At 45.8% G+C, this 24,084-nt stretch overlaps 1 protein-coding gene across 1 annotated transcript; it reads left to right on the top strand.

The window, feature by feature from the left end:
• The first annotated feature begins 213 nt into the window (after window positions 1–213).
• On the top strand, window positions 214–20,211 carry LOC143033277 (phosphoserine aminotransferase). Its single transcript, XM_076198523.1, has 9 exons — window positions 214–450; window positions 7,394–7,524; window positions 8,096–8,211; window positions 8,786–8,947; window positions 14,984–15,084; window positions 16,125–16,294; window positions 16,721–16,873; window positions 17,519–17,632; window positions 18,709–20,211. The coding sequence occupies exons 1-9, from the start codon at window positions 229–231 to the stop codon at window positions 18,818–18,820; spliced, it is 1,281 nt and encodes a 426-aa protein (XP_076054638.1). The 5' UTR covers window positions 214–228; the 3' UTR covers window positions 18,821–20,211.
• Window positions 20,212–24,084: the final 3,873 nt, after the last annotated feature.

Below are 24,084 nucleotides of genomic sequence, written 5' to 3'. Positions count from 1 at the left end.
CCCTCCTCACCGAGTTGACCAAGGGTACTTGCAGGAAAAGTTAGACATCTCGGTGACACTTGGCAACTCGGTCACCAATCGGACTGAACAAATGAGCGACATTTGACAATTCACTTACATGTAGAATTTTTTATAACATCTCTCAAATCGACCACCATCGTTTGGAAAAGTTGACCACTTGGGCGACATATGACAACTCGCTTAGTCGGGGGAAAGTTGAAGACTTTGATGACATTTGGCACCGGACGCCTGAGCGACATCTGGCAACTCGCCCACCTCCGTGGAAAAGTTGTTCCCGGTGTAGTGGGTCCGCGGAAAGGACCTTGGGCAGCGGCTGTACCGGCGTTGGAAGGTGAGGACGAAGTGAGATCGCAGAGCATTATCCTACCCAAGACCATGGCCACCCAGATAAGCTACTTCTCGCCCGGCCCGGCCAAACTTCCGGACGCTGTAAGTACAAATGTGCTCAAAAGTAAAGAAAAATATCGTTATCCTTTTTTTACCGTGTAGGAGTTTTTTCTTCACATGTTGATTAAAATCACCTGGCGGCAGATAGAATAAATGTTATTAGTACAAAGTTCAGTTATGAACAAATCTGTTCTTACTTTCTCATCATATGGGGAGTTTTCCATGTGTTGAATAAAATCGCCTGCCGGCAACTTAAACAAATATAAATCACACATACAAGTGAAACTGTTTAAGAACATAAGCTAAGAATGAAGGAGTGTACAAGAGACCATAAGGCCTATACTACGCAGTTCCATGAATGAAATCTAGATTTACAAAGGAAGGTCCACGAAAGTTAATTAGTCTTAAACCACAAAAGCCATTTATGACCCTCAATTTATTTATCTATTTATTATTTCTTTATTATTTATTACTTATTATTTGTTTGTTTATTTGTTTATTTTTATTATTTTATTTATTTATTTATTTATTTATTTATTTATTTATCTATTTATTTATTTATTTATTTATTTACTTATTTGTTTATTTATTTATTTATTTTAGTACGATGATTACAATAAGAGGACAAGTGTCATTCAGTACAGATGGGGTCCAAGTACACATGATCTTAATTAATTAATTAATCTATTAATTTTAGTTGACCAGCACTTTTATTCCAATTAAATGATTAATTGTTATTGTTATTACGGACTTAAGTGTACCAGCGCCTCTTGCCTAATCAATTGTTCATGTCGTTGTTGTTGTTCTTCATATGGACTGTGCTTCACCAGCGATTCTTTCACAATTGATTAATCAATTAAAATATTCATTTATTCCTTAATTATTCACTTATTGATTAATTAGTTTTGTAGTCATTATATTTATCAATTTATCAATCAACAAGTGAATAATTAATGAATAGATAAATAGGTTAATTGATTAACCTATTTATTTATTCATTAATTATTCACTTATTGATTAATTAGTTCTGTAGTTAATTCTATTAATCTATTTATTCATTTATTTATCAATTGATTTGTTTATTTAAGATCCTGGGATTAATTTTGATGCTGATTTAGAACAAACTTAGTGTGGTTAATTCCTGTGCTAGTCAGCTGAATGGCATCGTCTAGAGTTAACCAGAATAAACTAAACATTTAATGATGGTTAAGGTAACTCTATTGTTAACTAAAGGACAGAAGCGTTAGTGAAATGTGGCTAAAATACAATACATTACATTACAATACAATGCAACTGAAGGACAAAAGCGTTGGCGAAATATGGCTACAATACAATGCAATACAATACGACCAGAGTGTAGAACCGCTGGTGAAATGTAGCTACAATGCAATGTAAATCAATATAATACAGTACAATACAACTGAAGGAGAGCAGAGTTAGTGAAATGTGGCTACAATGAAATACAATATAATACAATACAACTAAATGACAGAAGCGTTGGTGGAGTGTGGGTATAATGCAACGCAATACAATATAATACAATACAATTGAAGGTTGGTGAATTGTCAGGGGTAATACAATACAATGCATTACAATACAATAAACTGAAGAATAACGTTGGTGAACTGCCAAGGGTAATACAATACAATACAATACAATACAAGGATATATGTGATGGTAAAATACAGCCCATACAATACAATACAATACAAAAACAATACAAACTTAATAGATTAGATTGTCAAAGTAAAAAAATGATCTCTAAGTTATGAAAGGGAGTTACCTTTGAGATTTTAAACCAATTTGTTAACTTTGTTAGTTTGTACTAAAAGAGTGACACATCAGTACGAAATGGGTTAAAAGTTAATCTTCTTCAAGTGGTTTAACTTAACCATTACAGGTTTACGGCCGCGTTGTCAGTTACTCCTTAACACGGTTAAGTGGTTGAATTAGCGCCCTGTTTGTTAAATACATCGTGGAGTGGTTACTAGAATCTATTTTATTGTATGTTACTGTATAAAATTAATTGTATTTATCTAATTGTATTTATATTGCAAACACCTAAACAGTAAACAAACAACAAAATCAAAACAGACAAAACAAACAACAGTAACAATACAAACTACGAAAAACAACAAAATAAACAACTAAAACAAAAAAGAAATTACAAAAATGGCAGAGAAGACAATGACAAAAATGCATAAAGTGTCAAAATTGTAAAAAATGCATAAAATGACAAAACCTCCAAATATGACAAAAATGACAAATGCCAAAGATGCCAAAAGTGTCAAAGATGCCAAGGATGCCAAGGATGCCAAGGATGACAAAGATGACAAAGATGCCAAACATCCCAAGGATGCCAAGGATGCCAAAGATGCCAAGGATGACAAAGATTCCAAAGATGCCAAGGATGCCAAGTATGACAAAGATGCCAAGGGTGCCAAGGGTACCAAAGATGCCAAGGATGCCAAAAATGAAAAGATGCCAAGGATGCCAAAGATGCCAAGGATGCCAAGTGATGACAAGGATGACAAGGATTACAAAGATGACAAAGATGACAAGGATGCCAAGGATGACAAAGATGACAAAGATGACAAGGATGACAAAGATGACAAAGATGACAAAGATGACAAAGATGCCAAGGATGACAGAGATGACAGATGACAGAGATGACAGATGTCAAAGATGACAGATGTCAAAGATGACAGAGATGACAAATGACAGATGCCGAAGATGACAGATGCCAAAGATGACAGATGCCAAAGATGACAGATGCCAAAGATGACAGATGACAGAGATGACAGATGACATAGATGACAGGTGCCAAAGATGACAGATGCCAAATATAACATGTGCCAAAGATGACAGATGCCAAAGATGACAAGCACCAAATATGACAGGTGCCAAAAATGACAGATGCCGAAGATGACAGATGCCAAAGATGACAGATGCCAAAGATGACAGATGACAGAGATGACAGATGCCAAAAATGACATAGATGACAGGTGCCAAAGATGACAGATGCCAAATATGACAGGTGCCAAAGATGACAAGCGCCAAATATGACAGGTGATAAATATGACAGGTGCCAAATATGACAGGTGCCAAAGATGACAGATGCCAAAGATGCCAAAGATGAAAAAGGACAAAAAAATGACAAAAATTACAACAACAAAAAATACAAACTACCAACAAACACACACCTTCCATTTGCAAACCAATATATTTTTGCTAGATCTTCGTCCTAGGCGACCCAATAATCTAACCCAATCCACTTCCTTCTAAGAATGCACACCAAACCTCTTATCAGCTGATAACAGCAAAAGCCTCTTAACTGATAGCAAGCAGTCATGGGGTCAGTAACGCAAGCAATCAAGCAATCAAGCACTCCCCAAGCAAGCAAAGCCTTCCGCATGGAAACAAGCACATCTGTGCACGGCCTGGCCAGTGACCAACCGCCTGGGACGACCCACGCTTTGATCACGTGATCAGACCTCATCCCACTGTGAACTCTAAGCCTACAGACTCCTCTCACCTTCCTCCCTCCTCCTTCCCTCCCTCACTCCTTCCTTCCTTCCCTCCTCCCCTCCTTCCTACCTTCCTACTTCCTTCCCTCCCTCCCTTCCTTCCCTCCTCCCTCCCTTCCTTCCCTCCTCCCTCCCTCTCTCACTTCCTCCCTCCCTCCTCCCTCCCTCCCTCACTCCCTCACTCCCTCACTCCCTCACTCCCTCCCTCCCTCACTCCCTCACTCCCTCCCTCCCTCCCTCCCTCCCTCCCTCCCTCCCTCCCTCCTTCCTTCCTTCCTTCCTTCCTTCCTTCCTTCCTTCCTTCCTTCCTCCCTCCCTCCCCCTTCCTCCTTTCCTTCCTCCTTTCCTCCTCCCTTCCCTCCCCCCTCCCTCCCTTCTCCCAACGACCTCCCTCACTCTCTCTCACTCTCTCCCGACCCCACGCCACCTTTCCCCACCCTTCTCCTCCCCCCATACTCCTCTCCTCCCCCTACCCCTCTCCTCCTCCCGCCCCTCCTCAGAGCATAAGTACCAACCTTTTTGTTCCTCCACATATTCCCTTGGGAATCCCCTGTACGAAAATATATAAGTAGATAAATATAAAAGATAAATGAATACGTAAATGAAAAATTTGATAAATTGATTATAACTGTACTCGTAACAATAATGATAATGATGATCATGATGATCACGATTATCATGATCACGATTATCATGATGATCATGGTGATCATTGTGGTGAGGATGGTGATCATGGTGTTGATCATGATCATGGTGGTGATGATTATGGTGGTGATGATGGTGATGATGGTGGTGGTGATGGTGGTGATGGTGGTGGTGATGGTGATGGTGATCATGATGATGATGATGATGATGGTAGTGGTGGTGGTGATGATGGTGATGATGGTGGTGATGATTATGGTGGTGATGGTGGTGGCGGTGGTGGTGATGGTGATGATGGAGATGGTGGTGATTATGATGGTGATGGTGGTGATGATGGTGATGATGGTGTTGGTGGTGATGGTGTTGGTGGTAATGATGGTGGTGGTGATAGTGGTGGTGGTGATGATGGTGATGGTGATGGTGATGATTATGGTGATGGTGATGGTGGTGATGATGGTGATGGTGGGGATGGTGACGATGGTGACGATGGTGGTGATGGTGATGGTGATTATGGTGGTGATAATGGTAATGGTGATGGCGATTATGGTGATGGTGAAAATGAGTGATAAAAATTATAGTAATGGCAAAATAGCAATATTGATAATAATAGTAATGTTATTGATAATAGTAATACTATTGATAAAAGTAATTGTAGTAATAAAAGTAGTGATAATGATAGTAATTAATAATAATAATAGCAGTAATAATAATGAAAATTAATAGTAGTAATAAGTCATAATAGTAATGGTTATAATGATAATGTTTAATGTCAATGTTAATGTTATTTGACTATGATAATAATAATAATAATAATGATAGATTTGTAGTGTAAAAATAGATAAGTAAGCAAAAAATAAGAGAAAATAGACCAAATAATACTAAATCGATATAATTTTGATACGAAATATGTACGTGTAGACTGCAGAAGGATCTTCGAATACACAATTAATCTCAATAGACTGAATTCAGTGAACTTATCAAATATCCTTATCTGGCGGCAGATAAGAGCACTTGTATTGTACAATAGTCATTCTTTTCTCAGGTCCCTGTGTATGTATGTATGTATGTATGTATACCCTGAAAAGTGTACATGTACACCAAGGAATGGGTATACATACATACATTCCTCTGAAGAAGCATAGAGCGAAACCGGTCAGGAATAAACACATACATACACACATGCATGCATACATGCATGCGTGCATGCATACATACATGCATGCATGAATACATACATATATACATGCATATATGCATACTGTTCCCTTCGCTGCCATCTAACACTTAGTAAATTTTATTCTTCTGTAGGCCCCATGCCTAGTCCTTCACTCAAAGCTTGAGGGGTGAATTAAATGAGGTTGATTTTTCTTATCTTCTTTTTCTAAAGATCTACACCCAGGGACTCCCGCTCGAGATCCCTATACAATACGTCAAGCCACCTTCGTTCTGACGTCACTATTTCATTCATCCAATATCCTTTTACTTCTCAAACAAGTGCCACTCCTTAAGGGCGTGACTTTACCTCCATGCGCCAATAATTTTTCTCCACCTTTTTCTCCAATCAGAGAGGCTGTTATACTGTTTCAAGCGATATTATTTACGTAAGCATTATGTCGCAACGGAAATGGCTTATACGTTTACAATTTTTTCCACATCAGCATTGTTTACAAATACAAGGCGCGAGCGGGCGCGTGTATGACTAAGCCATTTCTGTCGGCCGTTGTTTTTAAACCTTTAGTCGTAAAATTTGCATTCGTCTCCACCTACCCCTCTATCTACCCAATTGTCTACCTCTATCTACCGGCCTCTCACAATACATAGATGCATACATACATACACTCAAGTAAATAGTTAAGATTAATCCAACGCTGCTTAAGAATCCCCAGGGAGGTGAATAAAATCACTTGACACTAAGGGGCACGTGGCACCGTTGGCATTGAGTGGCACTTGACATCGTTGACCTTGAGTGCCACTTTACACCGTGTACTTTGAATGACACATGGCACCGTTGACTTTGAGTGGCACTTGGCACCGTTGACCTTGAGTGGCACTTGGCACAGCTGACCTTGAATGACACGTGGAACCATTGACCTTGAATGGCACGTGGCACCGTTGACCTTGAATGACACGTGGAACCGTTGACCTTTAATGGCATGTGGCACCGTTGACCTTGAATGACACGTGGAACCGTTGACCATGAGTGTCACTTGGCACCGTTGACCTTGAGTGGCACTTGGCACCGTTGACCTTGAGTGGCACTTGGCACAGCTGACCTTGAGTGGCACTTGGCACAGCTGACCTTGAGTGGCACTTGGCACCGCTGACCTTGAGTGGCACTTGGCACCGTTGACCTTGAGTGGCACTTGGCACCGTTGACCTTGAGTGGCACTTGGCACCGTTGACCTTGAGTGGCACTTGGCACCGTTGACCTTGAGTGGCACTTGGCACCGTTGACCTTGAGTGGCACTTGGCACCGTTGACCTTGAGTGGCACTTGGCACCGTTGACCTTGAGTGGCACTTGGCACCGTTGACCTTGAGTGGCACTTGGCACCGTTGACCTTGAGTGGCACTTGGCACCGTTGACCTTGAGTGGCACTTGGCACCGTTGACCTTGAATGACACTTGGCACCGTTGACCTTGAATGACACTTGGCACCGTTGACCTCGAGTGCCACTCGGCACCTTTGACCTTAAATGACCTTAGCACCGTTGACCTCGAGTGCCACTCGGCACCTTTGACCTTAAATTACCTTAGCACCGTTGGCCTTTAATGGCACCTGACACTTTTGACCTTGAATGTCACTTGTTTCCTGCAGGTGCTGAAGGACCTGCAGAAGGAGCTGGTGCGCCACGGGGACTGCAACATCAGCGTCCTGGAGCTCTCCCACAGGTCCAAGGAGTTCAATGACATCATCGAAAGGGCCAAGGCGACTGCCAAGCGCATCCTGTAAGTACCATAAAGAAGTGTGTGTGTGTGTGTGTGTGTGTGTGTGTGTGTGTGTGTGTGTGTGTGTGTGTGTGTGTGTGTGTGTGTGTGTGCGTGTGTGTGTGTGTGTGCGCGTGTGTGTGTGTGTGCGCGCGCGCGCGCTTTTCTGTGTGTCTGCGTGTGTCTGAGGGTGTGTGTCAGAGAGTGTGTGTGTGTTTCTCTGTGTGTGTGTGTGTGTGTGTGTGTGTGTGTGTGTGTGTGTGTGTGTGTGTGTGTGTGTGTGTGTGTGTGTGGAAGAGTGTGTTCATGTCTAAGTGTATATGTCTGTGTCTAATTGTGTCTGAGTAAGTTTGTGTCTGTGTATGAGTGTGCATGTGTATACATGAAACTTCCCTCACACCTTTTCTTAAAACCTGTGTTTAAAACTATGCATAAAACTGCTATTAAACTTGTACCTAGCCACCAGTACATAAAACCAGTATTCAAGACCAGTACCTTAGACCAGTACTAAAAACAAGTAATTAAAACCAGTACTTAAAAACAGTACTTAAAACTAATCCCATTTCGATACCCCCACCGCATCTTTGCGCAGGAATGTTCCCGATAACTACAAGATCATGTTCATGCACGGCGGAGGCACTGGGCAGTTCGCAGCCGTGGCCATGAACCTTCTGGGCAGAACGGGAGAGGCCGACTACGTCGTCACAGGTGAGTAGTTATGGTCATTAGTAGTTGTTAATAGTAGTTATTGTTAGTAGTAGTAGTTGTTGGTAGTAGTTGTTGTTATTAGTTGTTGCTGTTAGTTGTTGTTGTTAGTAGTATTTGTTAGTAATAGTTGTCAGTAATAATTGTTAGTAGTAGTTGTTCTTAGTAGTAGTTGGTAGTAGTAGTTGTTGGTAGTAGCTGTCGTCGTTAGTAGTTGTCGTTCCCCAGACTGGCCGAGCAGTCCCGTCACTCTGAGGAACGCCATAGCTAGAGCTGAGTTTTCCCACAAATCCCATATAAAGTACATGTTGTGTTGTCGGCGTGGGTAATTGTCAGAGCTGGGCGCGTTCCTCTGTGCGTTCCTATATGCACAGAATATATGAATAAAAGAATGGATGAATATACGAATGAACGAGTAGATGAATACATTAACAAGTAACCACAACAACAACAAAAACTGAAAAAAACTGAAAAATTAAAATTTGAACCTCGACTTCGATCGTCATCCTCACCATTTTCTTCACACCCGAACCTCCCACGTTCTCACCAACTTAGATGTCTTATCATACTTCACCAGGATCCTGGTCGCAGAAATCGGCCAAGGAGGCCTCAAAGTACGGCAAGGTCAACTACGTCCTTCCTTCGGCGGACCAATTCTCCGGGATCCCGAGTGTGGACACTTGGAAGCTGTCCCCACGGGCTTCCTACGTGTACTACTGCTCCAATGAGACTGTGGAGGGTAAGTCTACCCCAGAGGTTCTCAGCCTCCAGGTCCTCCTTCTTTTCGACCTCCAGGTCTTTTCCTTCTTCTCGACCTCCTCCTTCAGGTCTCTTCTCTTCCTCCTTCTCGACCTCCAGGTCTCCCTCCTTCTCGACCTCCAGGTCTTCCTCCTTCTCGACCTCCAGGTCTCTTCCTCCTTCTCGACCTCCAGGTCTCTTCGTCCTTCTCGACCTCCAGGTCTCTTCCTCCTTCTCGACATCCAGGTCTCTTCCTTCTTCTCGACCTCCAGATCTCTTCCTCCTTCTTCTCGACCTCCAGGTCTCTTCCTCCTTTTTCTCGACCTCCAGGTCTCTTCCTCCTTCTTCTCGACCTCCAGGTCTCTTCCTCCTTCTTCTCGACCTCCAGGTCTCTTCCTCCTTCTTCTCGACCTCCAGGTCTCTTCCTCCTTCTTCTCGACCTCCAGGTCTCTTCCTCCTTCTTCTCGACCTCCAGGTCCCTTCCTCCTCCTTCCCGACCTCCAGGTCTCTTCCTCCTTCTTCTCGACCCCCAGGTCTCTTCCTCCTCCTTCCCGACCCCCAGGTCTCTTCCTCCTCCTTCTCGACCTCCAGGACTCTTCCTCCTCCTTCTCGACCTCCAGGACTCTTCCTCCTTCTTCTCGACCCCCAGGTCTCTTCCTCCTTCTTCTCGACCCCCAGGTCTCTTCCTCCTTCTTCTCGACCCCCAGGTCTCTTCCTCCTTCTTCTCGACCCCCAGGTCTCTTCCTCCTTCTTCTCGACCTCCAGGTCTCTTCCTCCTTCTTCTCGACCTCCAGGTCTCTTCCTCCTTCTTCTCGACCTCCAGGTCTCTTCCTCCTTCTTCTCGACCTCCAGGTCTCTTCCTCCTTCTTCTCGACCTCCAGGTCTCTTCCTCCTTCTTGACCTCCAGGTCTCTTCCTCCTTCTTCTCGACCTCCAGGTCTCTTCCTCCTCCTTCTCGACCTCCAGGTCTCTTCCTCCTCCTTCTCGACCTCCAGGTCTCTTCCTCCTCCTTCTCGACCTCCAGGTCTCTTCCTCCTCCTTCTCGACCTCCAGGTCTCTTCCTCCTTCTTCTCGACCTCCAGGTCTCTTCCTCCTTCTTCTCGACCTCCAGGTCTCTTCCTCCTTCTTCTCGACCTCCAGGTCTCTTCCTCCTTCTTCTCGACCTCCAGGTCTCTTCCTCCTTCTTCTCGACCTCCAGGTCTCTTCCTCCTCTCTTCTCGACCTCCAGGTCTCTCCCTCCTTCTTCTCGACCTCCAGGTCTCTCCCTCCTTCTTCTCGACCTCCAGGTCTCTCCCTCCTTCTTCTCGACCTCCAGGTCTCTCCCTCCTTCTTCTCGACCTCCAGGTCTCTCCCTCCTTCTTCTCGACCTCCAGGTCTCTCTCCCTCCTTCTTCTCGACCTCCAGGTCTCTCCCTCCTTCTTCTCGACCTCCAGGTCTCTCCCTCCTTCTTCTCGACCTCCAGGTCTCTCCCTCCTTCTTCTCGACCTCCAGGTCTCTCCCTCCTTCTTCTCGACCTCCAGGTCTCTCCCTCCTTCTTCTCGACCTCCAGGTCTCTCCCTCCTTCTTCTCGACCTCCAGGTCTCTCCCTCCTTCTTCTCGACCTCCAGGTCTCTCCCTCCTTCTTCTCGACCTCCAGGTCTCTCCCTCCTTCTTCTCGACCTCCAGGTCTCTCCCTCCTTCTTCTCGACCTCCAGGTCTCTCCCTCCTTCTTCTCGACCTCCAGGTCTCTCCCTCCTTCTTCTCGACCTCCAGGTCTCTCCCTCCTTCTTCTCGACCTCCAGGTCTCTCCCTCCTTCTTCTCGACCTCCAGGTCTCTCCCTCCTTCTTCTCGACCTCCAGGTCTCTCCCTCCTTCTTCTCGACCTCCACGTCACTACCTCCTTCTTCACGACCACCAGGTCTCTCCCTCCTTCTTCTCGACCTCCAGGTCTCTTCCTCCTTCTTCTCGACCTCCAGGTCTCTTCCTCCTTCTTCTCGACCTCCAGGTCTCTTCCTCCTTCTTCTCGACCTCCAGGTCTCTTCCTCCTTCTTCTCGACCTCCAGGTCTCTTCCTCCTTCTTCTCGACCTCCAGGTCTCTTCCTCCTTCTTCTCGACCTCCAGGTCTCTTCCTCCTTCTTCTCGACCTCCAGGTCTCTTCCTCCTTCTTCTCGACCTCCAGGTCTCTTCCTCCTTCTTCTCGACCTCCAGGTCTCTTCCTCCTTCTTCTCGACCTCCAGGTCTCTTCCTCCTTCTTCTCGACCTCCAGGTCTCTTCCTCCTTCTTCTCGACCTCCAGGTCTCTTCCTCCTTCTTCTCGACCTCCAGGTCTCTTCCTCCTTCTTCTCGACCTCCAGGTCTCTTCCTCCTTCTTCTCGACCTCCAGGTCTCTTCCTCCTTCTTCTCGACCTCCAGGTCTCTTCCTCCTTCTTCTCGACCTCCAGGTCTCTTCCTCCTTCTTCTCGACCTCCAGGTCTCTTCCTCCTTCTTCTCGACCTCCAGGTCTCTTCCTCCTTCTTCTCGACCTCCAGGTCTCTTCCTCCTTCTTCTCGACCTCCAGGTCTCTTCCTCCTTCTTCTCGACCTCCAGGTCTCTTCCTCCTTCTTCTCGACCTCCTTCTTCTCGACCTCCAGGTCTCTTCCTCCTTCTTCTCGACCTCCAGGTCTCTTCCTCCTTCTTGTCGACCTCCAGGTCTCTTCCTCCTTCTCGACCTCCAGGTCTCTTCCTCCTTCTCGACCTCCAGGTCTCTTCCTCCTTCTTCTCGACCTCCAGGTCTCTTCCTCCTTCTTCTCGACCTCTAGTCTCTTCCTCCTTCTTCTCGACCTCTAGTCTCTTCCTCCTCCTTCTCGACCTCTAGTCTCTTCCTCCTCCTTCTCGACCTCTAGTCTCTTCCTCCTCCTTCTCGACCTCCAGGTCTCTTCCTCCTCCTTCTCGACCTCCAGGTCTCTTCCTCCTCCTTCTCGACCTCCAGGTCTCTTCCTCCTTCTTCTCGACCTCCAGGTCTCTTCCTCCTCCTTCTCGACCTCCAGGTCTCTTCCTCCTCCTTCTCGACCTCCAGGTCTCTTCCTCCTCCTTCTCGACCTCCAGGTCTCTTCCTCCTTCTTCTCGACCTCCAGGTCTCTTCCTCCTTCTTCTCGACCTCCAGGTCTCTTCCTCCTTCTTCTCGACCTCCAGGTCTCTTCCTCCTTCTTCTCGACCTCCAGGTCTCTTCCTCCTTCTTCTCGACCTCCAGGTCTCTTCCTCCTTCTTCTCGACCTCCAGGTCTCGACCTCCAGGTCTCTTCCTCCTTCTTCTCGACCTCCAGGTCTCTTCCTCCTCCTTCTCGACCTCCAGGTCTCTTCCTCCTTCTTCTCGACCTCCAGGTCTCTTCCTCCTTCTTCTCGACCTCCAGGTCTCTTCCTCCTTCTTCTCGACCTCCAGGTCTCTTCCTCCTTCTTCTCGACCTCCAGGTCTCTTCCTCCTCCTTCTCGACCTCCAGGTCTCTTCCTCCTCCTTCTCGACCTCCAGGTCTCTTCCTCCTCCTTCTCGACCTCCAGGTCTCTTCCTCCTCCTTCTCGACCTCCAGGTCTCTTCCTCCTCCTTCTCGACCTCCAGGTCTCTTCCTCCTCCTTCTCGACCTCCAGGTCTCTTCCTCCTCCTTCTCGACCTCCAGGTCTCTTCCTCCTTCTCGACCTCCAGGTCTCTTCCTCCTCCTCCTCCTTCTCGACCTCCAGGTCTCTTCCTCCTCCTCCTCCTTCTCGACCTCCAGGTCTCTTCCTCCTCCTCCTCCTTCTCGACCTCCAGGTCTCTTCCTCCTCCTCCTCCTTCTCGACCTCCAGGTCTCTTCCTCCTCCTCCTCCTTCTCGACCTCCAGGTCTCTTCCTCCTCCTCCTCCTTCTCGACCTCCAGGTCTCTTCCTCCTCCTTCTCGACCTCCAGGTCTCTTCCTCCTCCTCCTCCTTCTCGACCTCCAGGTCTCTTCCTCCTCCTCCTTCTCGACCTCCAGGTCTCTTCCTCCTCCTCCTTCTCGACCTCCAGGTCTCTTCCTCCTCCTCCTTCTCGACCTCCAGGTCTCTTCCTCCTCCTCCTCCTTCTCGACCTCCAGGTCTCTTCCTCCTCCTCCTCCTTCTCGACCTCCAGGTCTCTTCCTCCTCCTCCTCCTTCTCGACCTCCAGGTCTCTTCCTCCTCCTCCTCCTTCTCGACCTCCAGGTCTCTTCCTCCTCCTCCTCCTTCTCGACCTCCAGGTCTCTTCCTCCTCCTCCTCCTTCTCGACCTCCAGGTCTCTTCCTCCTCCTCCAGGTCTCCTCCTCCTCCTCCTCCTCCTCCTTCTCGACCTCCTCCTCCTCCTCCTCCTCCTCCTTCTCGACCTCCTCCTCCTCCTCCTCATCCTCCTCCTTCTCGACCTCCAGGTCTCCTCCTCCTCCTCCTCCTCCTTCTCGACCTTCTCCTCCTCCTCCTCCTCCTCCTTCTCGACCTCCAGGTCTCTTCCTCCTCCTCCTCCTTCTCGACCTCCAGGTCTCTTCCTCCTCCTCCTCCTTCTCCTCGACCTCCAGGTCTCCTCCTCCTCGTCCTCCAGGTCTCTTCCTCCTCCTCCTCGTACTCCAGGTCTCGTCCTCCTCCTCCTCCTTCTCGACCTCCAGGTCTCCTCCTCCTCCTTCTCGACCTCCAGGTCTCCTCCTCCTCCTTCTCGACCTCCAGGTCTCCTCCTCCTCCTTCTCGACCTCCAGGTCTCCTCCTCCTCCTTCTCGACCTCCAGGTCTCCTCCTCCTCCTTCTCGACCTCCAGGTCTCCTCCTCCTCCTTCACGACCTCCAGGTCTCTTCCTCCTCCTCCTCCTTCTCGACCTCCAGGTCTCCTCCCCCTCCTTCTCGACCTCCAGGTCTCCTCCTCCTCCTTCTCGACCTCCAGGTCTCCTCCTCCTCCTCCTCCTCCTCCACGACCCTTCCTCCTCCTCCTCCTCGACCTCCAGGTCTCTTCCTCCTCCTCCTTCTCGACCTCCAGGTCTCTTCCTCCTCCTCCTCCTTCTCGACCTCCAGGTCTCTTCCTCCTCCTCCTCCTTCTCGACCTCCAGGTCTCTTCCTCCTCCTCCTCCTTCTCGACCTCCAGGTCTCTTCCTCCTCCTCCTCCTCCTTCTCGACCTCCAGGTCTCTTCCTCCTCCTCCTCCTTCACGACCTCCAGGTCTCTTCCTCCTCCTCCTTCTCGACCTCCAGGTCTCTTCCTCCTGCTCCACCTCCAGGTCTCTTCCTCCTTCTCGACCTCCAGGTCTCTTGCTCCTCCTACTCCACCTCCAGGTCTAATCCTCCTCCTACTCCACCACCAGGTCGCTTCATCCACCTACTCGACCTCCAGGTCTCCTCCTCCTTCTCGACCTCCAGGTCTCTTCCTCCTCCTTCTCGACCTCCAGGTCTCTTCCTCCTCCTTCTCGACCTCCAGGTCTCTTCCTCCTTCTCGACCTCCAGGTCTCTTCCTCCTCCTCCTTCTCGACCTCCAGGTCTCTTCCTCCTTCTCGACCTCCAGGTCTCTTCCTCCTCCTCCTCCTTCTCGACCTCCAGGTCTCTTCCTCCTCCTCCTTCTCGACCTCCAGGTCTCTTCCTCCTCCTCCTTCTCGACCTCCAGGTCTCTTCCTCCTCCTCCTCCTTCTCGACCTCCAGGTCTCTTCCTCCTCCTCCTCCCGTCCTCCCGTCCTCCAGACGCCAGCACCCTTCTCCACTCGCGTACCTGGCTCCTTGATTTCTGTTTGATTTGATTTGGTTTTATTTTGTTCTGTTCTATTTACTTGTTCATTTACTTCTCAATCTATTTATTCATTTTTTCATTTATTTGTATGGTTGTTTATTGGTGTACTTACAGTACATTTATTTATCAATTCATTGTTGAGTTAATTATTTCTTTATTTATCTATTTATCTTTAACTGTATTTGCTTATATATCCATATTCATATATTTCTATTTCTCTATTTATTTGTTTACTTATGTATCTATATTTTATTTATTTATTTATTCATTTACCTATTTATTTGTTTATCTATTTATTTTTTACTTCACTTGCTAATCAATTAATTCATTAAATATGTTTCGTTCCAGGCGTCGAATTCCAGGATGTGCCCGAGCTGCCTTACCCGGACGTGCCTTTGGTCTGCGACATGTCCTCCAATATCGCCTCCCGACACTTCGACGTCTCCAAGGTAAACTCGGGCTCAGTGTCTGTGTTTGTGTGTATCTGTCTGTGTCTGTGTCTGTGTGTCTGTACCCGTGTTTGTCTGTGCCAGTGTTTGTGCCTTTCTGTCTGTAACTGCATCTCTGTCTGTAACTGCATCTGTGTGTCTGTGCCTGTGTATGTCTGTGCCTGTATGTCTCTGTGCATGTATCTGTATATGCCTCTGTCGGTGTATTCTTTCTGTGTCTATATGTATGTCTGCAACTCTGCTTATCTGCATGTCTGTATGTATGTCTGTCAGTCTGTATACTAGTCTGCCTGTCTGTCTACCTGTTTGTCTGTCTATATGCATACATGTCTCTGTATGCATGTCTGAATCTCTGCTTGTCTGTCTGCCTGTTTGTCTGTATGCATGTCTGCTTGTCTGCCTGTATGTCTGTGTGTCTTTATGCATGCATCTCTACTTGCCTGCCTGTCTGTATGTCTGTGTATGTCTGTCTGGCTGGCTGGCTGGCTTTTCTTTTTCTTCCAACTCTCTCTTTACAAAATTTGACATTTATTGATCTGTCTAACTATCTATCTATCTATCTATCTCTCAATTCATTCATTCGTTCGTCTACTTATTCACTCGCTCGCTCACTCATCCACTCACTCATCCACTCATTCACTCACTCATCCATTCATTCACTCACTCATCCACCCACCCACTCACTCGTCCACTCATTCAATCACTCGTCCACTCATTCAATCACTCGTCCACTCATTCAATCACTCGTCCACTCATCCACCCACCCACCCACTCACTCATCCACTCATCCACCCACCCACTCACTCACCCACCCACTCACTCACCCACTCACCCACTCACTCACCCACTCACTCACCCACTCACTCACCCACTCACCCACTCACTCACCCACTCACTCACTCACCCACTCACCCACTCACTCACCCACTCACTCACCCACTCACTCACTCACTCACCCACTCACCCACCCTCACTCACCCACCCACACTCACCCACCCACCCTCACTCACCCACCCACTCACTCCCACTTCCCTCGCCAGTTCGGGCTGATCTACGCCGGGGCTCAGAAGAACATCGGGAGTTCGGGCGTGACCTTGGTCATCATCCGCGATGACCTGATCGGCCACCAGCTGCCCATCTGCCCCATCGTCCTCGACTATAGCGTCACGGCCAAGAACAACTCTCTGTACAACACGCCCCCGACCTACTCGTAAGTGTCGTATTATACATCCTCCTAAGGGTTGTATTATACATCCTCGTTTAGTGTTGTATTATGTAATATCGTAATTGTTGTATTATACATCTTCGTAAGTGTTGTATTATACATTCTCGTAAGTGTTGTGTTATACATCCTAGTAAGTGTTGTATTATACATTCTCGTAAGTGTTGTATTATACATTCCATATGGTGTACCGACTTAAATTCTGTGTGGTTATTAGTTTACTTGTGTATTTATTTGTTTATTTATTCATCTCTTCATTTATTTTTGTTTGTTAATTTTTTTATATATTCATATGTCTATTTAATTATTGTTTTTCTCTATTTTATTCATTTATTTATATTTATTTATTTCCTGTTTTATCCATTTACTTATTTATTTATTAATTTATTTATTTGTTTATTTATTTTATTTTAGGATCTACGTGGTTGGCGAGGTGTTGAAGTGGGTGGAGAAAGAGGGAGGAGTGGAGGAGATGGAACGGCGGGCGGTGGAGAAGAGCTCTCTCATCTACAACATTGTCGACAGCTCCAACAACTTCTACGTTAGTGGGGTCTCGCCCGGCGCCAGGTGAGCCTCGAGGGTCCACAAGCCGTTTTTCTTAACTAGTCGAAAATGCTCTCTATACATGTTGACGAAGAGTTTGTTTCCTTTTTATAAAAAAAAATTGTAGACTCACTTTGTGGCAACAACTCCTGTCAGAGGAAATGTTGGCATATACGTGATTCTCGCTTTTCTCAGACCCGATGAAATACTGTGCATTTTTTTTTTTTTTTTATCATTATTACTTATTTAGGGGAGAAGGTGAGGGGTAAGGTAGAATGTTCATTTTAATAAGTATATATATATAATATATATATATATATATATGTGTGTGTGTGTGTGTGTGTGTGTGTGTGTGTGTGTGTGTGTGTGTGTATTTGCAAGGGTTCCAACATGAGATAACTGAGTAAATCAATAAATTTATTAGCAGACAGTTACACAAATACATAAATAATTAAATGGATGAATTATATAAATGAAATGAGCAAAATGAATGAAAAGAATGAAATGCATGAAATACATGAAATGCATGGAACGAATGAAATGAATGGAACGAATGGAACGAATGGAACGAATGGAACGAATGAAATGAATGAAATGAATGAAATGAATGAAATGAATGAAATGAATGAAATGCGCCCCCTGGTGAACTGTCCTCCCATCCTGTTGCAGGTCGAGGATGAACGCGACCTTCCGAGTGGGAGGCCGCGAGGGCAACGACGACCTCGAGAAGAAGTTCCTCAGCATGGCCGCCGAAGAAGGACTCCTCTCCCTCAAAGGACACAGGTAGGAGGAGGACGAGGAGGAGGAGGAGGAGGGTGAGAAGGAATAAAGTTGGAGGAGAAGGAAGAGAGGAGGAGGAGAAGATGAGAAGGTAGAAGGAGAGGAAATATAGGAGGAGGAGAAGGAAGTGAGGAGGAGGAGAAGGAAGTGAGGAGGAGGAGAAGGAAGTGAGGAGGAGGAGAAGGAAGTAAGGAGGAGGAGAAGGAAGTGAGGAGGAGGAGAAGGAAGTGAGGAGGAGAAGGAAAGAGAGGGAGGAGGGGGAGGGGAAGATGAGGAGAAGGAGGAGGAGAAGGAGGAGGAGGAGGAGGAGGAGGAGGAGAGGGAAGGTCCTTGTATGCCAAGACATCGTCGCACAAGGTGCCGGTCTATGTGACAACCTAGAGCAAATTATTATCATTATTATTTTATCTTATTTTATTTTTATTTTGACTTTTATTTTTATTTCTATTTTTTTGTATTTTATTGTATTTTATTGTATTGTATTCTATTCTATTCTATCTTATTTTATTCTATTTTATTGTATTTTTATTCTTATTATTATTATTATTATTATTATTATTATTTTAAGTTTAAGGTAAGGGATACAGGCAGGTTTAAGGGAGAAGAAATATAAAAGGAAAGACAGGATGTGAGAGACAAGTGACATCACCCGTTGTTGTTGTTGTTGTTGTTGTTGTTGTTGTTGTTGCTGTTGTTTTATTGTCAAAAAGAGAGCTTTCATGTCTTTCGCTCTCTTTTTTAAGATCTTGGTGGTTTCAGACTTGTATATGTATACCATAAAAGGGCCGGGAGGCGGGGGTATCACATGCCCCCGAGCCATTTGCCCACCCGGGTCACATGAATGCACCCACATGAAGTTAGAGACGCGTGACAAAGTAGAGGAAGTTATATGCACTGGGCGGTAAAGGGAAAAAATGCACGTCTTCTTTGTTTATTTTTATTTATTTATTTATTTATTTATTTGTGTACACACTTATTTAGTTGTTTAGTTTTATTTAATTATTTATTTATTTCTAGGTACTTATTTTTTATCTATTTCTCTATATATTTATTTATCTATTTATCTGCTTTTTTCACAGGTCTGTGGGTGGAATTCGTGTTTCATTGTACAACGCGATCACTGTAAATGATGCAACACGCCTGGCCAACTTCATGAAGAAGTTCATGAAGGACCACGCCAACACATTGTAGGTGCTCAACTGCAGGGTCCAAACTTCGGAATCCGAATATCGGAACCCAAGACTCAGAATCCGAACATCGGAACCCAAGACTCGGAATCCGAACATTGGAACCCAAGACTCGGAATCCGAACATCGGAATCCAAGACTCGGAATCCGAACATCGGAATCCAAGACTCGGAATCCGAACATCGGAACCCAAGACTCGAAATCCGAACATCGGAATCTAAGACTCGGAATCCAAACATCCGAGTCCAAGACTCGGAATCCAAACATCGGAATCCAAGACTCGGAATCCGAACATCGAAACCCAAGACTCGGACTCCGAACATCGAAATCCAAGACTCGGAATCCGAATATCGAAACCCAAGACACAGAATCCGAACATCGAAACCCAAGACACAGAATCCGAACATTGGTATCCGAGCTTCGGGATCGAATCCTCGATATCCGAACTTCGGGGTCTAAACTTCGAGAGCTAACAGTCAAGGTCTCACCCTTAGGGTCTCATCCTCAAGGTCTCGCCCTCAGGGTCTCACCCTTAGGGTCTCATCCTTGGGGTCTCATCCTTAGGGTCTCACCTTTCAGGGTCTCATCCTTGGGGTCTCATCCTTAGGGTCTCGCCCTCAGGATCTCATCCTTGGGGTCTCGCCCTCAGGATCTCATCCTTGGGGTCTCGCCCTCAGGATCTCATCCTTGGGGTCTCGCCCTCAGGATCTCATCCTTGGGGTCTCGCCCTCAGGATCTCATCCTTGGGGTCTCATCCTTAGGGTCCTTCCATTAGGGTCTCGCCCTCAGGATCTCATCCTTGGGATCTCATCCTTGGGGTCTTATCCTTGGGGTCTTATCCTTGGGGTCTCATCCTTGGGGTCTCATCCTTGGGGTCTCATCCTTGGGGTCTCATCCTTGGGGTCTCATCCTTGGGGTCTCATCCTTGGGATCTCATCCTTGGGATCTCATCCTTGGGGTCTCATCCTTGGGGTCTCATCCTTGGGATCTCATCCTTGGGGCCTCATCCTTGGGGTCCTTCCATTAGGGTCTCGCCCTCAGGATCTCATCCTTGGGGTCTCATCCTTAGGGTCCTTCCATTAGGTCCTCACCCTTAGGAGCTCACCCTTTGGGTGCACTCGTCTCCATAAAGACTACAAATCAACTCCAACAAGTGTCTTTCTCTTTTGTTCCCAATTGTTATGTATTTGATGATTACATTCGACCAAAAACGATATTATGTCATGTTTATATATATATATATATATATATATATATATATATATATATATATATATATATATATATATATATATATATATATGCGTCTACGTGGTATTTTGATACACTTTAAGGAACCGATTTATTTGTTAAAGTTTGTGGCTTTGAAAGTGAAATATATTTTGCAATACAAAAGAGGAGTTTTACTACGACCAAATCATTGTACAAACTCGCTTCAGTCTAACTAAATCAACACAGAAATTTGAGAAAAAAAATATTTCGACATTTTGTCCACTAGGGTAGAAACCCTGATGAAATGTAGGACTCGATCATAGTGACACATCCTAAGCACTCCACTAAAAGATAATACACTAATAAAAATTATAAAATAAAATACAATAAAAATGAAACACTTGAAAGCAAACCAACAGATTTTTTTTTTTTTTTTAATAAATTTTGCAAAATAATTAAACCTCTCCAAGGACACCACAAAGGTTAACCCCAACCAGGGCCGTATCCTTAATGCAAAGAATAAATCTCCAATCGGAATCTGCTGGTCTTCCTCGGTCAAGAGGCGGCGGACCAGCTGTCGGTTCCCAACGCTTCCCGCGGTGGGCGTGCGGGCGCGAAGGCGTGCGGGCGGACCTCTCTTTGCAGACCTCATGAGGGTCAGAAAGTAATCACGGTCACGTGACCTTTACGTAACAGATGTAAGGTCACACAGTAATTAATTAAGTTTATGTTTTGTGTGTGCGTGTGTCTACGTCTGTGTTTTTGTGTGTTTGTGTTTGTGTGTGTATGTGTGTCTGTGTGCCTACGTCTGTGTTTGTGTGCGTTTATGTGTGTGCATATATATTTACCTAATTTACCTATATGTAGTATACAGGAAAGGAACAACGCTCGTGGGGCCCAGTTTCTTACTATCCAATGATTACACCAAACTTCCTATGTGTGTATACGTATGTGTATGTTCGTATGGTATGTGCGTGCATGGGCGTCGTGTCTGTACATGTATGGGCTCACATATGGTGTCATCAGAATGGGAACATTGAACACACACACACACACACACACACACACACACACACACACACACACACACACACACACACATATATATATATATATACATATATATACATATATATACATATATATATATGTTGGTACATTGTGACAAGTTGATGAAGGTGGAAAAAGAAGTCACGGGTCTAGTTCCGAGTTACTGATTTTATTCCTGACCGGTTTCGCTCTATGCTCTGAAGAAGCATAGAGCGAAACCGGTCAGGAATAAACTCAGAAACTCGGAACCAGACCCGTGACTTCTTTTTCCATATATATATATATATATATATATATATATATATATATATATATATATATATATATAATATATTTACATATATTTGTATATGTATATACATAAATATATTTATATAATGAATATATATATATGTGTGTGTGTGTATATATGTATTTATGTATAATTTTGTATATATATATATGTATATATATATATCTATATATATATTGTATATATATATTATATATATATATATACATATATATATACATATATTATATATATATATATACATATATATATATATATATATATATATATATATAATATCCTATAATTTTGTAAAACTTGGACAGCTTACTGACTCAGGGCTTTTTGGTATTCCCCTCCACTCTTAAACATTATTCAAATTTACATTACGTCGTTACGACTGTTCAGCGTTTCACCTTTACTTCCCCGCTCTCTGCCCCCCTCCCCCATCCCCCATCCCCCCTTCCCCGGCACTCTCATTACGGACTGTGATCCTCATACTTTCAAATAATAAGTCGAGTTAATGCGTGCGTTTGTTTGTGTGCGTTTGCACGTTTATTGTATATATATACCAGATCCACTTCAGAGTGACATGCTGAAGGTTTGAGGTCTCCGGTTAAGCTTGAGTAAGACGCGTGGCGCCAAGAATGTGTCGGAAACTTGTCTCCTCTTCTTCCTCCTCCTCCTCTTCCTCTTCCTCCTCTTCCTCACCTCCATTTTCCTCCTCGACGTTCCTCTCCACCCACCAAGCCTCATACATCAGGCTCCCCGTACTCCTCCTCTTCCTCCTCCTCCTCCTCTTCTTGGAGCCATGTATGTCCTCCTCCAAGCACAACCTCCATTCGGTTCCTGAGCGTCTGTCAGACTCCTCGACATCAACCTCCCTGTCTTCTCGATATCCGGCGTCTTCGAAGTCAGAACGGTTCTTGAAGACTTTCCCCGAAGTTCCTCACCAACGCAAAGGGCTTCTAGTGGCAGCCGTCCTCTCCTCGATTGATGAGATCGGCAGAAGTCATGAGATCGTCCACAGAAGCCAGGAGGAACCACTGAAGAGCAAACCACCCGGAAAGCTCCTCTGGTTCGTCAACAAGAAGGAATACGACCCAGAACGGAAGTTTGGCAACATCGGAACCGATGCCAAAATCGACTGCAACGCCGATGACATCACCGTAAAGGAGAACAACCAAACGAAGAGAGGAACTACCGGAGGAGATACGGGAACTGTAGGAGGTAAGCACGAATTCAACGAAAGACAGGAGAATGACACCCTCCGTGAAGGAGCTAACGGAGCTGGAGCAGAAGATGGATTGGTCCCCAGAAAGGGGACTGGAGACGACGTTTTGATGGCTAGAGACTTCAGGCAGAACTCTTCCACCAGTTCTGAAACTACCCAAAGGACACTCCCTCTCCGTGATGATCAGTACAGGGTCGTCCTTGATAGAGACAGGACAGAACTCTCCCATTTCGTTGACTTCCCTCTTCCCGAGACTTCAGGTCTTCATGGGGGCGCTAGCAGGAAGAAGAGGAGTCTGCTCCCGAAGACGTTGCCTACGAACTACGAAGAAACTTATGCAGTGCTCGAATCGATCCTCGTGAACCATCTGGGAGGCACAGAGGTCCTCGTCTTTCACGACAACGACCCAACGAGTGTCACACTTCTCAGCAAACTCCTGCACATTGTCGAGTTCTCACTGCCTCTGATGGTCTTCGATGTTACCGAACTGGACTTCGAGTCTGACTATGTTCAGAACTGGCTTGGATCCTTCAACGACCCAAGTCACGTTCACATCGTTCTCTTTAACGACCCCGAAGTCGTGGAAACCTTCTCCTTGAAGCTACCTGTGCGCGTGTGGACTCCAGACTACCTGATCCTTTTCAACGTCAACCTCGACAACAACGCGAGATTCCTCCTCGAAGAAGAAGCTTTCGGGTACAGTCCCTTCGTGGTTCTGATGCAACACAACCCCAGAAGACAAACCTTCAGGTTTTCCATCAACACCCTTGAGAGCTTCCGGCCAGGGAACAAGATCGTCACGACGGGGTATTACTACCCGGGCGTCAAGATCGAAACTCTGTTCTTCGACATCGGGAAGAACGCGTACCGTGTCTCGACGCGACCTCTGCCTCCCACCGCCGAGTTCGGAGCTTCCGAAGTCGCTCCGGAAGACGCGCCTTCGGGAGTGAGGACCAACCCCTTAGACCAGATCTTCCCGGATCGTTTCCACAACTTCTACAACCGCCGCTTCCACCTCGCGAGCTGGGAGGATGACTTCCCTTACATGATCCCCGGCAAGACGCTGGAGCACGCGAAGGGAATCTCGAACTGGGCACTTCGGGAGATCGGCAAGCGTCTCAACTTCACCTTCCAGGTGTACCACCTGCCCGTGGACGGGCTCTGGGGGGACTTCTTCAACGGATCCTGGCGAGGGATGATTGGGGAGGTCGCCCGCCGCGAGAAGTAAGTGTGCCCAGCATCATTGGGAGATGATGATATGCCGGATATCAAGTTCTTCTAGGTATTTGGTTATTACTCTTGTAAAAGAAAAAATATATGGATGTTTTCACACACATACACACACACACACACACACACACACACACACACACACACACATATATATATATATATATATTATATATATACATATATATGTATATATTATATATATATATATATATATATATATAACACTGATGGCGCAATCAGTTAAGTCACTATCACTTGTCACGTGCTA

The sequence above is a fragment of the Oratosquilla oratoria genome, chromosome 15, assembly GCF_046742065.1.
Source record: "Oratosquilla oratoria isolate Oo_2021 chromosome 15, ASM4674206v1, whole genome shotgun sequence".
Taxonomy (NCBI): Eukaryota; Metazoa; Arthropoda; class Malacostraca; order Stomatopoda; family Squillidae; genus Oratosquilla; species Oratosquilla oratoria.
The sequence above is the reverse complement of the archived record's forward strand: the minus strand, read 5'-3'. Positions and strand labels throughout refer to the sequence as shown.

Excerpts from the sequence above, each read along its gene's own strand:
- LOC143033277 (XM_076198523.1), top strand. The coding sequence starts at position 229 with ATGACATTTGGCACCGGACGCCTGAGCGACATCTGGCAACTCGCCCAC. Across the intron at positions 8,212-8,785 it reads GGCCGACTACGTCGTCACAG|GATCCTGGTCGCAGAAATCG; the intron begins GTGAGTAGTTAT and ends ATACTTCACCAG. Across the intron at positions 15,085-16,124 it reads GACACTTCGACGTCTCCAAG|TTCGGGCTGATCTACGCCGG; the intron begins GTAAACTCGGGC and ends TTCCCTCGCCAG.